Source organism: Austrofundulus limnaeus, unplaced genomic scaffold (assembly GCF_001266775.1).
Source record: "Austrofundulus limnaeus strain Quisiro unplaced genomic scaffold, Austrofundulus_limnaeus-1.0 Scaffold121, whole genome shotgun sequence".
In the NCBI taxonomy this organism is placed as follows: Eukaryota; Metazoa; Chordata; class Actinopteri; order Cyprinodontiformes; family Rivulidae; genus Austrofundulus; species Austrofundulus limnaeus.
Window position 1 is genome coordinate 946700 of NW_013952523.1, and position 12157 is coordinate 958856.

Genomic DNA, 12157 nt, shown 5'->3' on the forward strand with positions numbered 1-12157 from the left:
CAAACAATCACTATGAAAAACACTCACAATTCAAGGACGTCATCTCTAATGCCCTCAATCTGGACTTAAAGGTGCTCAATGGGATCAGTTCAGTTAACTTCCAGACTTTTTGCATGTCTGACTAAACTGTGTGCTATTTTGTACCATTGTAACATGTTTGAAAAACATAAATAAAAATACATGATTTAAGAAATACTTAATTTGGACTAATTGTTAGACCTTTAGCCATGTCAGATACAGACTATTTTCCAAGTTGAGGCTGTTCACAGAGCTGTCTACAGCAGGTGCAGTACAGGTACAGAACTGTACATTACAGTAGTATTTGTCTGAAGCTGATTCAACATTTACTTGTTTTCATGTTTTTTAGTTTCTTCCATATGTATTTTTGCAATCACAAGTATTTCTGTATTCTTTATTTTATTATCCCGAGGTTCTGGAATGCTCTCCCTCTGTCCCTTCGCTGCTCGGATTCTACTGACTCTTTTAAGAAACATCTTAAGACATTTTTATTCTGACAGGCTTTTAGTTAAGTGCTTTTTATTGTGTTTTAATTGTTGTTTTTATTTCTGTGATCTGTTTTATTGTTTTTAATTATTTTTGCTTTCTGTGAAGCACTTTGTGATGTTTGTCTGTGAAAGGTGTTATAGAAATAAAGTTTACTTACTTACTTACTTACTTATTTAACCATTCTTATTTAAAATTGTTTGGCTCAATCTGAAATAGTGTGTCAGGATTTTAGGTCTTCAAAACTTGAATACTTTTAGAGTTATTTAACTTGATTTACAAGCAAGTTCCCTAAAAAATACATCAACTATTCAGTTCCTCAGAAACATCATTTTCTGAAATGTAATTCTGTGTATTTGCTCTATTTTTGTCTTCTTGTACTTTTTTAGATTTCAGTTTGTTTTTATAGTTGGCTTTGCTACAATTAACATATACTGTAGTTATTCTTCGGCTAATTATTTGCGTACATCTATTATTTTGGTAATTTTGTATTTTCCCTACTGTTTTGATATGTTTGTTACTTTAAGGTTTTAGCAACAGCATTGATCATTTTAAATTTTTGTTTCCATATTGCCGGTTTTCACTTGTGTTCTGCTCGTTTTATTCGAACAAACTATGCTTCAACAAATTTCAGCATTCAAGCTTCAGCGATCACAATCTACCCCCATCCTTACTTAAATACCCACATCGGTATAACCAGACCTTTTCTTTAAGTGAAGGTGATGTCTGTAACCTTTGTTAACATCCTGATCGGTGCTGTTACCAACACAGCACCACTCACCAGTTTGATGTGCTGGATTGTAGCCTCGCGAGGAACATCCATCTGGATGTAGATCCCAGTGGGCAGCAGAAAGTCCACGGTGATCTGGTCCGGGGCATGTCCCGCCAGGGGCGAGTGGGCCGCCCAGATGTCCAGGAGGTCTGTCATGGCTGGAGGCATGGCAAGGAGAACCTAACACCACCTCAACCATAAGGACCTGGAGGGATAAAAAGAACAGAAAACAGAACTTGAGTTCAGGGTTTGTTTTTAAAAAGATCACTATGATAACTTTAATGACTAGATTATTACAGAGTAAATGATATCTTAGCTTAGAAAGAGGACAAAAAGACTTCTGATCAAACAGAATGCATGGGTTATATTTTGACTTCAGCCGTCAAACACGATGGTGTTGAGAGTAAAGGATGAGCATCAGTACAGTCGTGTCTGCACAAACTACAGGCCTAAACACAGACAAGTAACCAACGGTAAAAACAGTGGTTAATTCAGTTTAAACAAACACTAATCTTGTAACCAGCATTTCTGTCACGTGTCATGTTGTTTTACCCTCATACAAGCATTAAAAAGAAGTTGAGGGCACCAACAGTGAGGCTGCGTCCCTGTGAGGGCAGCACTGTGCCGAGTCCGGTGGATTTCATCTGGACGAGGGCCAGTGCTCAGAGGAATGCTCACTAAGCAAACAGAACAAAAAGTTCAGCTTACTTTCCCTTCATCTCACAACCTGCCCCCTCCTCACCAGAACAGAGCACAAACATAATAAAAACACTCATTTATTAGAAGGGCACTGCATTAAAGGCTCCACTGTCCTTTAACACATGCCTACATACATTGCCAAAGTAATTATTAAAAGCACAACAGAAGGAAGGGTCTGTTCAAAAACACTCATCTGTGCCAATGAAAAACCCTAAACCAGGGAAGAGCAACTAGTAGCCCATGGGCCATATCTGACCCACAGGTGACTTCCTTCCAGCCCGCCAATTTATTATTATTTTTAAAGATCTCAAAGCAGAAAAAAGGTGCTTTGAGTGCTTTTTAAGTTTGGTTGGAAGGTGGTTATTTCATTTAATTTATTGATATTTATGTCACCCGTGGTCATACAGTCACTAATCAGCACCACACAGGAGACACTAACATTAACTGCAGTTGTTATTTCTTCCCATTCCTTGGCTTTAACAGGTCCTTTAATTCCACAGCTGACCCTGCTAAAAATGACAAATTTTCTTTTCTGTGTCTCTGAGAGCAGGACTTCAATCTCTGAACTTGGGAAGTTCTTTTTTTTTTACTTTGCGCTGCCATGTTCATGAATGGAAACTTCCTGGTATGTGGGGCAGGAAGCATAGCCTTATATGGTATAATTGGGGTGGTAATTATACTAATTTCCTTTCCTTGTGCAGGAGCACCTGAGTACATACAGGTGGCATTCATCATGTTTACACTGCTCATTTACACACTTTTCCTGAAGTTAGAAGCGTTTGCTGAATCTGACGTGGCATGTTCATTCATAACAGTATATGATTTTATTGCCCAGCCCCACATTTGAGAACGAAATATGTTAAACTACTGAACTGTATACACACAAACATTTATAAAAGGCACTTTTATTATGTTTGGGAAAGTGTGCAGCAATGTGTGTCCCTTTGGTAGTGTCAAAGAATTGTAGCCCCTTCCATCATTTAAGTTGCCCAACCCTGCCTTAACACCTCAACATTTTGACAAAATACAAAATAATATTTACTTGATATAGCACAAAAAAGATATTCAGTTGAGAGAGCCACGCCTATGATCACGTACGCTGCACGTGAACCACAGAGTTCCACTGAAATGCAGTGCTGGTTTAATCCAGCCCACAGCCTGGTTTCCATTTGGGCCTGTGCATGAGCCACAGCTGTGCCGTTGCACCACTTCCACCTGAAAGTTTCTCATAAAGTAGCCCGGTACATTAACTCCTCCACTAGTCCACAGGTCCATCTCCATTTCACCTCAATCTGCCCATTAAAAATGATCGTCCTGATTGCATCTAATGGTCGTATCCCCTTGGAGTTAAGTGCTCGAGCAACCAGCAGATGAGCTGCAGAACGGTGGGCCGAAGCCGCAATCTCAGGCACTTAACATTATCAACCATGCAAATGGAAAAAGTGTGCGTCTGTCAAACAGTAATTGCCAGAACATTCCACTTTTTAAAAGTGCTTTGCAATTATTGAGTGTGATAGGAGAAGGCATGTAGAATCTCTAAAACATAAAAACTACATGAAAACTATCAAAGAGTTTGAGGTGGTGGCATGAAAACACATCCAGACATTGCAAAGGTGCACAATTACAAACACAAGAAGTAACCCGACACCGCGTCTGTCTGCAGCACTGACAGCGCCGTCGTCAGGAGGACGAACATGTGCGTTCATGTCAGCAGGTGAAAACATCTCAATAATTATAGGTTTCGATGGTGACGTTTTCACAGTAGGCAGCTTGAAAATTGTCTGAGGTGAACGCCATCAGCTTCTCCCCCTCCTGCCAGTCTTTCACACAAGCCCTTTCTATACATGCACAGGTGAGCAGGGTTACTGAGGATGTGGTGGCAGACAGCCAGAGGTCTGCAGCCAAGGTCGGGTTTCAGAGGGAGGATTAGAGGAGAAGTGAGTTTGCAGGATCAGGAAGAATAGAGTGTTTCATGTGGCAACACACAGAGGAGACTGAAAGGATACAATCGGTTAGCGAACACTGAGCCGAGTAAACAAAGTACACATTCTGAGAGCCGTCTGTGTTTAAAGGTGCAGAAACATGATCCCAGGTATGTGCTCGCCTCTGAGGTTTGTGGGGAAGATTTTCAGATTAGGCAACTTTTTGCAAAATCAACTCATTCAGAGAACAACTGGATACTACATGTCTAGGATTTCTTCAAGTGGAAAATTCAGCATCGTCTTAAATAGGTTTCCTGTAACAAAGTGAGACCGGGGGTCAAAAGAAACGAAGCGACGGGGAATCATTTCCTCCGATTAAATATCTGCAGATTCACTGATAACACACTGCAAGGGTAAACATAGAGATACAAGGTCAAAAAGATGCAAACCTGAAGAAATGCTGATGTTTTTTTGTAGATGCCTATCACCCACCACTGAAAATCATAGGTGGACAATTGGGACTTTAACTGTGTTAGCAAAATATCTTATCAACCAAAGGACAAATATTTAAACTTTCACTAAATAATTATAAATGTACATACTGGTTAACTTTTGGAGTCAACACAATTCACGATGGGTGCCACAACCGACTGACACTGGAAAAATGGATCCAATTCATTCCTAGCTGGGTCTCATTCACATTATATGCTTTAAGTGCTACTTTTGTTTAAGATCTTTGCTGAAAACATCACTAAACCGAGTCAGCTGTCTGTTAGCAATATGAAACACTTGATGGATTTAATGACACATTCAAAACATATGATGTACGCCTACAGCTGATTGATTTTCTGGAATCAAGACTATTCAAGATGGTCACCACAGCTGATCGACATTAGGCAACACAAAAAATGACTGTAACCCATTGCCTTTATAGATATTAAACAAAATCAGATGTGATGGTAGCATGACATCTTGCAAAAATCACGAGACTATGAATAACTTCATTTTAAAGTTATGCACTTCTAGGCCTTGAATAAAAAAACTGAACGGCCTTCATTGCCAAAGGTAAACAAGAAGAGAGAGAAATGCAACTTCTGGGACAGATAACACCACACTGATAAATAATAAAGACAAAGTGGATCTTTGCTTCCTCTGAACCAGTGACATGTTGTGATGGCTTTCAAATGCATTTACCAGTAAACACTGGTGTTACTCAGCACTCTTCTTATAAAACCCTCTCTGTCTGACAGTAAGAGGCCTGTCAGCCTCACTACAATGGACAGAGTGTGTCCACACGTCTGTGTGTGAGCCAATGAGAAAGAAAAAAGAAAGCAGGGTGGGGGGAAGGTTAAATAAATGGTGTGTGTGTGTGTGTGGCAAAGGTTATGTTTGGTGATTAAGAATCCTATGACAAATTTTCTTTGACACTGTGCTAAAAATAAAATTCAGAAAGAGGATCTAAGACCTCCCTCTAGTCACTCTAGTCTCATAAATGACTCTGATTGGAGATGCGCAATATGGCAGCCTGTGAGTCAGTATTTTCCACAGTCGCGTAAAAAGCATGTGTGTCAGTGGAAAAATAGATATAAATGTCTCTAGGCCGAGACAATTCTTAGCTATTTTTCTGTATTTAGACAAATACATCTACCATATTTATTCATGTATAATATGATCTCATGTATAATACGACCCYCCCCCMCCGAGTTTAAAAAGCATAAAAATTTTAATCCTCAAACTACCTCCAATTTCATAGACTTCAAGATTTTTCAGCCTTTGCAGTCTTTATACATATCAGTAAAATGATCATTGGACTGTTCATTTTATTTTAACAACATATGTACTAAAAGGTATTTTGACAACAAATATATATCAGCAAACTATGATTTTGAGCACCATATGAATTCTGGCATTTTACACATAGTCCACCAGGAGGCGACAACACAAAATTCAGAGACTTTACATGAGATTTGGGCCATCTTGTGGGGGAAAAGCAGATTACTTCCTACTCACGAGCGCCCCCTCTGGTGGGGAAACGGTTTTTCAGGGATACACACTTTTTCAGAACACCGGTAGACGGCAGCCATTACAGACAAACGTGTTTGTTGTTGTTGTTCGAGGAGCAGCCCGGTTAAACGCTAATGTCATTAGTTCACTATCATTATTGAGCTGCAGGACTGCTTCCCCACCTTTTTTCACATCATGTCACCTGCCTGGATCTGTTATCCCACTCTGAAGAACGGAGGAGCGTCACATGTAAGCTTGCTTCAACTGCTTTTTACAAAGCGGTCTCATTTCCGGACTCAGGCATTTTGTGAATGAAGCCGATATTTCAGTTAAAATACATAAGCAAAAATATTTATCCGAGTATAGTACTACCACCCAACTTTACAGATTATTTCATGTATTTAATTTTACGTATTATACTTGAATAAATATGGTAATTAAGTGTACACAATTTAGTTATTAGAGCTACAAAGATGAGATCACAAGTTTATGAAGAGGTAATTTAGGAATACAACAAATTAAAAAAAATACAGCAGCTGTATTATGTTTTATCACTGTATTTAGTATCGTCTGTCTGCTAAATGGGAAAAGGCATTAACATTGCTGTTGGATGTACGTCTGCAAAAAAATAGCAACAACAACAGGCCTTTTATTTGAATAAACATGTTTTCCTATCTTCTAAAGCACCTGAAAAACATGACTATTTGCAGAGCTGTGTAACCATCTGAGTGGTAAATCTGACTAATCACTGATTGTTTCAGAAAACACAATGGTAAAAACACTTGTGTTGTGCTCTGTGTGACCCTTCATCTGAACTGTATGCATCTGCCCGGTAGGTGTGTGGATAAACTGTTAGCTGAGGTGTGTGTGTGTGTGAGTCACCTGTAGCAGGGTGCTGTTTAGGTGTGGATAGTGGCTGCAGACTAAACATCACCCTGTAACGCTCAATTTTACCCTCGGCACAGTGACGAGACATATTTATGTGCCCATCTGTGATTATGTGTTGGTGCAAAGAGAGGTGGAGCACAAACAGCATCGCTCTTCGGCCATCTGCAGCAACTTTTCGCTGGGAGAAGTACGTCACTGGGTTGTTATCTGTGCTCCATTTTATGACGATTCATTGCAGCAGTGTTCTTCTTTCTCACCACAGATCAGTTTCATCTGAGGCCATCAGCAGCACTGCTAAGAACTAATGCCTGATTGTCCGAATATTAAAGAGGAAGTGCTCACTAACCAAACTCTTTAAATATGAATCTGTCAGACTGATGTGTGGCTGAGAAATGAGGATGAATTGAAGTGTCATGCCTGTTTTTGTGAGGCGTTACTGTGTTTGTGTGTGACCAAACCATGTCTGCAAAGCAAATAAATGTCCAGTGACACAGCGGCATTCGCCCACTCCTCAGACAGGAAGAAGTGACACCAATCAGGAAATGAGTGACAAACAGTCAGAAAGAAAAAAAAACTTCCAACTGGTCATTCATAAAAAGCTCCTGAGCGTTGAGTCAGAGCCTTGGCCAACAGTCTGGTTAAAAAAATTGATCAATAAATAAACTGAAACCATTCTGATAAGGGTATTTACTCTGTTGTATTCTAAATCAACAAAATACCTGAACCAGAAATAACTTTTCAAACCATGTAGATAAAACATTGTTAATTTCTGCACAAACAAGTTAAAACAGACTCGGTGAAATAGGGCTGGGCGATATGGCCCAAAAAATAAAAATCTCGACTTTTTTCATCCTAAATTCGATTTTAATCGATTTTGTTTCCCACTTAACAGAGTGCCTCTGTTTCAGGTGTTGAAACAAATTTGTTGTACTCCTACTTTTTGTAGCAAGAGCCTTCAAACAGTTGTTGCAGTGAGGTGTTTGTTGCTCCAAGTCCGAGGTTGTAAAACCTAACCACTTCCAGAAAACTGAAGAAACACTGCCTTTTTAGGGAAGTAGATCCTCTTTGCTAGCTGCCATACTGTCATGTCATGTCCCAAGTGTCTTGAGGGACAGGTGAGGTGACTCTAAACTACAGAAGCGTGCACTGGTGAGAAAAAAATCTTGATTTTCCCAAAATTAAATCTTTATAAATGACAAATTCAAATTAATCAATTATCGATTTATTGCCCAACCCTAAGGTGAAAGTTTAATCAAATATTTCCAATCTAAAAGTGAAAACTGAAGCAGGTGGAGCAAATGAGTAAGAAATGACAACCCTCAGCTGCACAAAATTAAGCCAATAAACAATTCATTAAGATGTTTCTAAAAAGGTAGAAACAAAATGAAAACAGTAATTCTCATATCACATTCACACTATTATGGAATAATTCTGACATCAAGCCTTTTACGCAGAGTAAAAATCTTCTGTCTTAAAAAAAAACAAACCCTTGTCAGACTCAACTGTGGCATTAATGGCATTGAAGCTCTGCTGCCACTCCAGCACAGGCAAGTCAAATTAAATCCTTAAATTAATCTAAAGAAAGCCACATCCTCTGTAAATTTGACAAGTGTCTTGGGACAACACATCAAAGTACCCCCTACACTGTTCTGACAAAAACACTGCAGCAGTCCAAGTCTGCACTACGACTGTAACAAGTCTGGAAGACGTGCTTCTAGCTTTCTGTTCAGGCATTAAAGATGACCGGGTCATCAGCTAATGGAGAAGAGGAAAAATACAGAAAAAAGCATTAATGACCCCTCCCACTAATGGGCACTACTGTTGCATAACAAGGTTTTCTGAAGAAAAGGATACATGTGGCTGCTTGTGAGCAAATGTGACTTCAGTTAGCATGAATTAACAGAGGAACTAAAGACACAGATGTGAAGTTGAAGCAGCTGTGACGATTAGAATCATTTCTAGGCGTTTTGTTTTGATAATAGCAGTCATCTTGATCAGGGCAGAAAAGAGAAAAACCTGCAAATATTCTATTTTTGACAAAACAAACAAAACAAAATGTAATTTTCTGTTTAAACATTGTTGATACGGTTGTCACAAATCTAAAATATCATGGTTGATTATTCGAAAAATTGAGTTTTATTGTATTTCCATTAGAGATGCATGATATAGCGGCACTAATATCGGTATCAGCCAATATTGGTCATTTTGTAGAATATCAGTATTGGTCCAATATGTAAAACTGGGCTGATATTAATGTCTGATATTGATTTCCTACTTTTTAGCTTTGTGTATCTGTTTTGGGAGGGGAGATGGTTGGTTGAGCATCATCTGTTCAATCATGAAAGTTATTTAATGCTGTGTAGCCAGAAATAACTTAAGTAGGGAGCCATGTCAGAGGTCTGGTAGTTTATTTATGGTACCAAAAAAAGACCAAAGTGTGTTTGTGAGTATATGTATAATATAATTTGTGTGTTTGTGTAATATCGGTAAATATTGGTTATCGTCCATAACAGCAATAATTATATATATATATAAATATCGGACATTGATATTGGCTGAAATTTTCATATTGGTGCATCGCTAATTTCCATATTCTTACATAACTGATTAGCTTGTCTACAATATACACCAAGTATTACTTTGAAAATAATTTTATATACACATTAGACACACTGTTCAAAACTAAGAGTTAGTCTCTCTGAAGTGGTTTCACTGCCTGTCAGTGTGAACCAGTTTTACGGTGACATGATTAGTTCAATGAGTTGCATAAGAGTCACACTCATTCATTATTTTTGAAAACTGAAAAAGCAGCTTTCATTTTTCTCAAATCTGTTTCCAAGAAACTGAGTTTTTCTTAATAAAACCACTTAAATAAACAGATATTATGAAATGTTTCATGTCAATGGCCCCGCCAGCTTGTCGGTAATCCTAAAAGAGCAGAAAGGGGAATTTCTATCATGAACAAATACTGGAGACACATCAAAACTTTATGATGTGCATTTAAAAATAACCCATAAAGAAAGAAAAGTTGCTCATTTTAATAAAAGTATTTATTTGATGTGACGTTTATTGGCAATAAATCTTACATCACTGGAAAACTGATTTATTTCCACATAAATGATGCCACACTTGTAAGGAAAGTGCATTTGCTGGTTGAGTAGCAGAGTTCGGCACATGGGTTCCGCACGTGAGAAACTTGCCAGGTCCCAGCACAATAAAAGTGAACAAATATAATAAAAATAACAGGGATAACTCTCAAATAAATAAATAAATAAATAAATAAATAAATAAATTTCTTGCAGCACTCAAAAAATATGTATGATTGGTGCAGATTCATCGTCAATAAGATGGTAGCATAACCTAAAGTGCTATTCAAGTCAATTCCTGGATTTTTTTCATATCACAATATATGGCAGGGTAAAAAAAAATTGCAACAACAATTTTTTGCAATATCCTGCAACCCTAGAATTATTGTTCATTATTGTGGCTGGTAGATAAGTGATTATTGTCGCAATCTTGTAATACTGAGGCTACAGGTTTGAGCCCAGGTTGCGTCAGGAAGAGAATTTTGCGTAAAATGATTGATAAATATTTCATGAAAATTTGTTTGCTGTGGTGACCTCTGCAGGAGGGAGCAGCCTAAAAAATCAATTACAATGACAATATCAAATGTGATACAGTCACATTCTCCACAATCCTCACTATTTTCTATCATCGCTATCATCTAAACCAGATGTGGTCACAAGGTCAATGAGGGTGTGTTGAATAGACAGTGGGCTGTTGTTTTTGTCAGTCCAACAATTCTTTGTTTTATTGATATTGTGATCACTGTGATGATAATTGTGCAGCACTAGTACACACTGCAGGTATAACATGATTATGTGCCACATGGGTTCTCATGGAACTGTAGACACTGGGAACACAAGAATCACAACCTTCAATAACAAACCAGCAAACACAGTTCAGAACTAACAAACACACTATCTTGACAACATCTCCTGTTTGAATATTGTCCCTTTTTCTTTGTGGAATATATCAATGTGACAGTTTTTGTTTACAACATCTTTACACCTAAAATGAAGCTTTCAGCACCACATAAGTCTAAAAGAGACAACTTTTGAAATTTACCTCCAAGTGGATTGCCAACAAGACTTCGCACCTCCAGAGTTGTGGAAAACTGAAAGTCACAGAACATCTGTGGGTTCTTTTTGGTCTGAAGAAAAAACTTGCAACTTTCTGTTAAATGGCAAAGTGTTTCATCTCTTTTCAAAGCCAATAAATGAGGACATTTCGTCATTCTTTGTGATTATCTCTGATTTTTCTGTGATAATGACATGCATTATCTAAAAATCAGTGAGGTGTTGGGATGTGAAAATTGTTTAAGTTGCGTCTAAAGTTTTGGGCCAAAACCACCAAGTTGAAAGTACTCAAGAGAGACAAAAAATTCAATATCTGATTAAAATAAAAGTGTACAATTTTGTATGTGATTTGTTTTAAGCTCAATAACAAACACACAATATTTTAATGCAAAAGCAGAAGTCTATTAATCTATGTGGGAAAATAAATTAATCGTAGCTCCAAACATAAAAAGCCTCAAATATTTACCTATATTCAAGAAAAATGTTTTGTTCCTTTAATTTGTTGGGTCCATAAAAAATTGTTAGTTTGTTTTGCTCTTGGAAGAGTAAGACACTTTTCCCCTCTCTCCTGCCCTCCCTCATTTTTCGCTGCTTTGCTGCTTGGAGCCTCCTCTGTTTTCATCCAAAACCAAAAATTATGGATTTATTTTATGGATTTGGTTAGCTGGTCTCTTAATAAATTTTTGAAACAAATTATTTTTTCCATGGGAGGACATGTCAAAGGTGGGACCTCTGTTCTGTTCTGCTCTGGACATTTATTTGGATTCTGATAACTGGATTTCTACAGATTGGCTTGGTGGTCTCCTGGTATTCTGCAAAACAGCGTCGGTGGCTGTTCAGACTATTTCCTGGCTGCCTGACCAATATGAAGGATTGCCGTTCTTTCAGCACTCAGACGCACGCCCTGTGCAAGCTGGGACTCAGTCTGCAAGTGGTTCTGCTGAGGGTTGCAGGCCGACTGCGGGCCCTGGACTTTGCTGGTGAGATGGAATTGATCTTGGAGAAGCTGAGAGCTTGGCACGGTGGGATTGCCCACACTAATTGTCTGATTGGATTCATCACATTGGATGTACCAACGGACATTAAGGCAGATGGAAAATAATTATTGTCTGCCTGACCGAAAACCTTTTCTTCTGTCCCCAAACAACTGATTACAAATTGGTTCTCCCCTACATGGCCTTGAAGAGCTGTGGATATAATTTGTCATGGTGGTTACGTTGACTTAACCC

General features: G+C 38.3%; 1 protein-coding gene across 2 annotated transcripts in view; it reads right to left on the minus strand.

The window, feature by feature from the left end:
- Positions 1 to 12157, minus strand: part of pik3cb (phosphatidylinositol-4,5-bisphosphate 3-kinase, catalytic subunit beta) — a 110622-nt gene that overhangs the window by 47207 nt on the left and 51258 nt on the right. The window contains exons 3-5 of one of the 2 annotated variants that reach the window (XM_014015007.1): positions 8433 to 8544; positions 5363 to 5366; positions 1286 to 1481 (exon numbers count right to left, since the gene is read on the minus strand). In XM_014015007.1, the coding sequence (XP_013870461.1) occupies positions 1286 to 1444 (159 nt within the window). In that variant the 5' untranslated portion in view covers positions 1445 to 1481; positions 5363 to 5366; positions 8433 to 8544. The remainder of the gene's footprint in view (positions 1 to 1285; positions 1482 to 5362; positions 5367 to 8432; positions 8545 to 12157) is intronic. The other variant, XM_014015006.1, reaches the window with a different exon arrangement.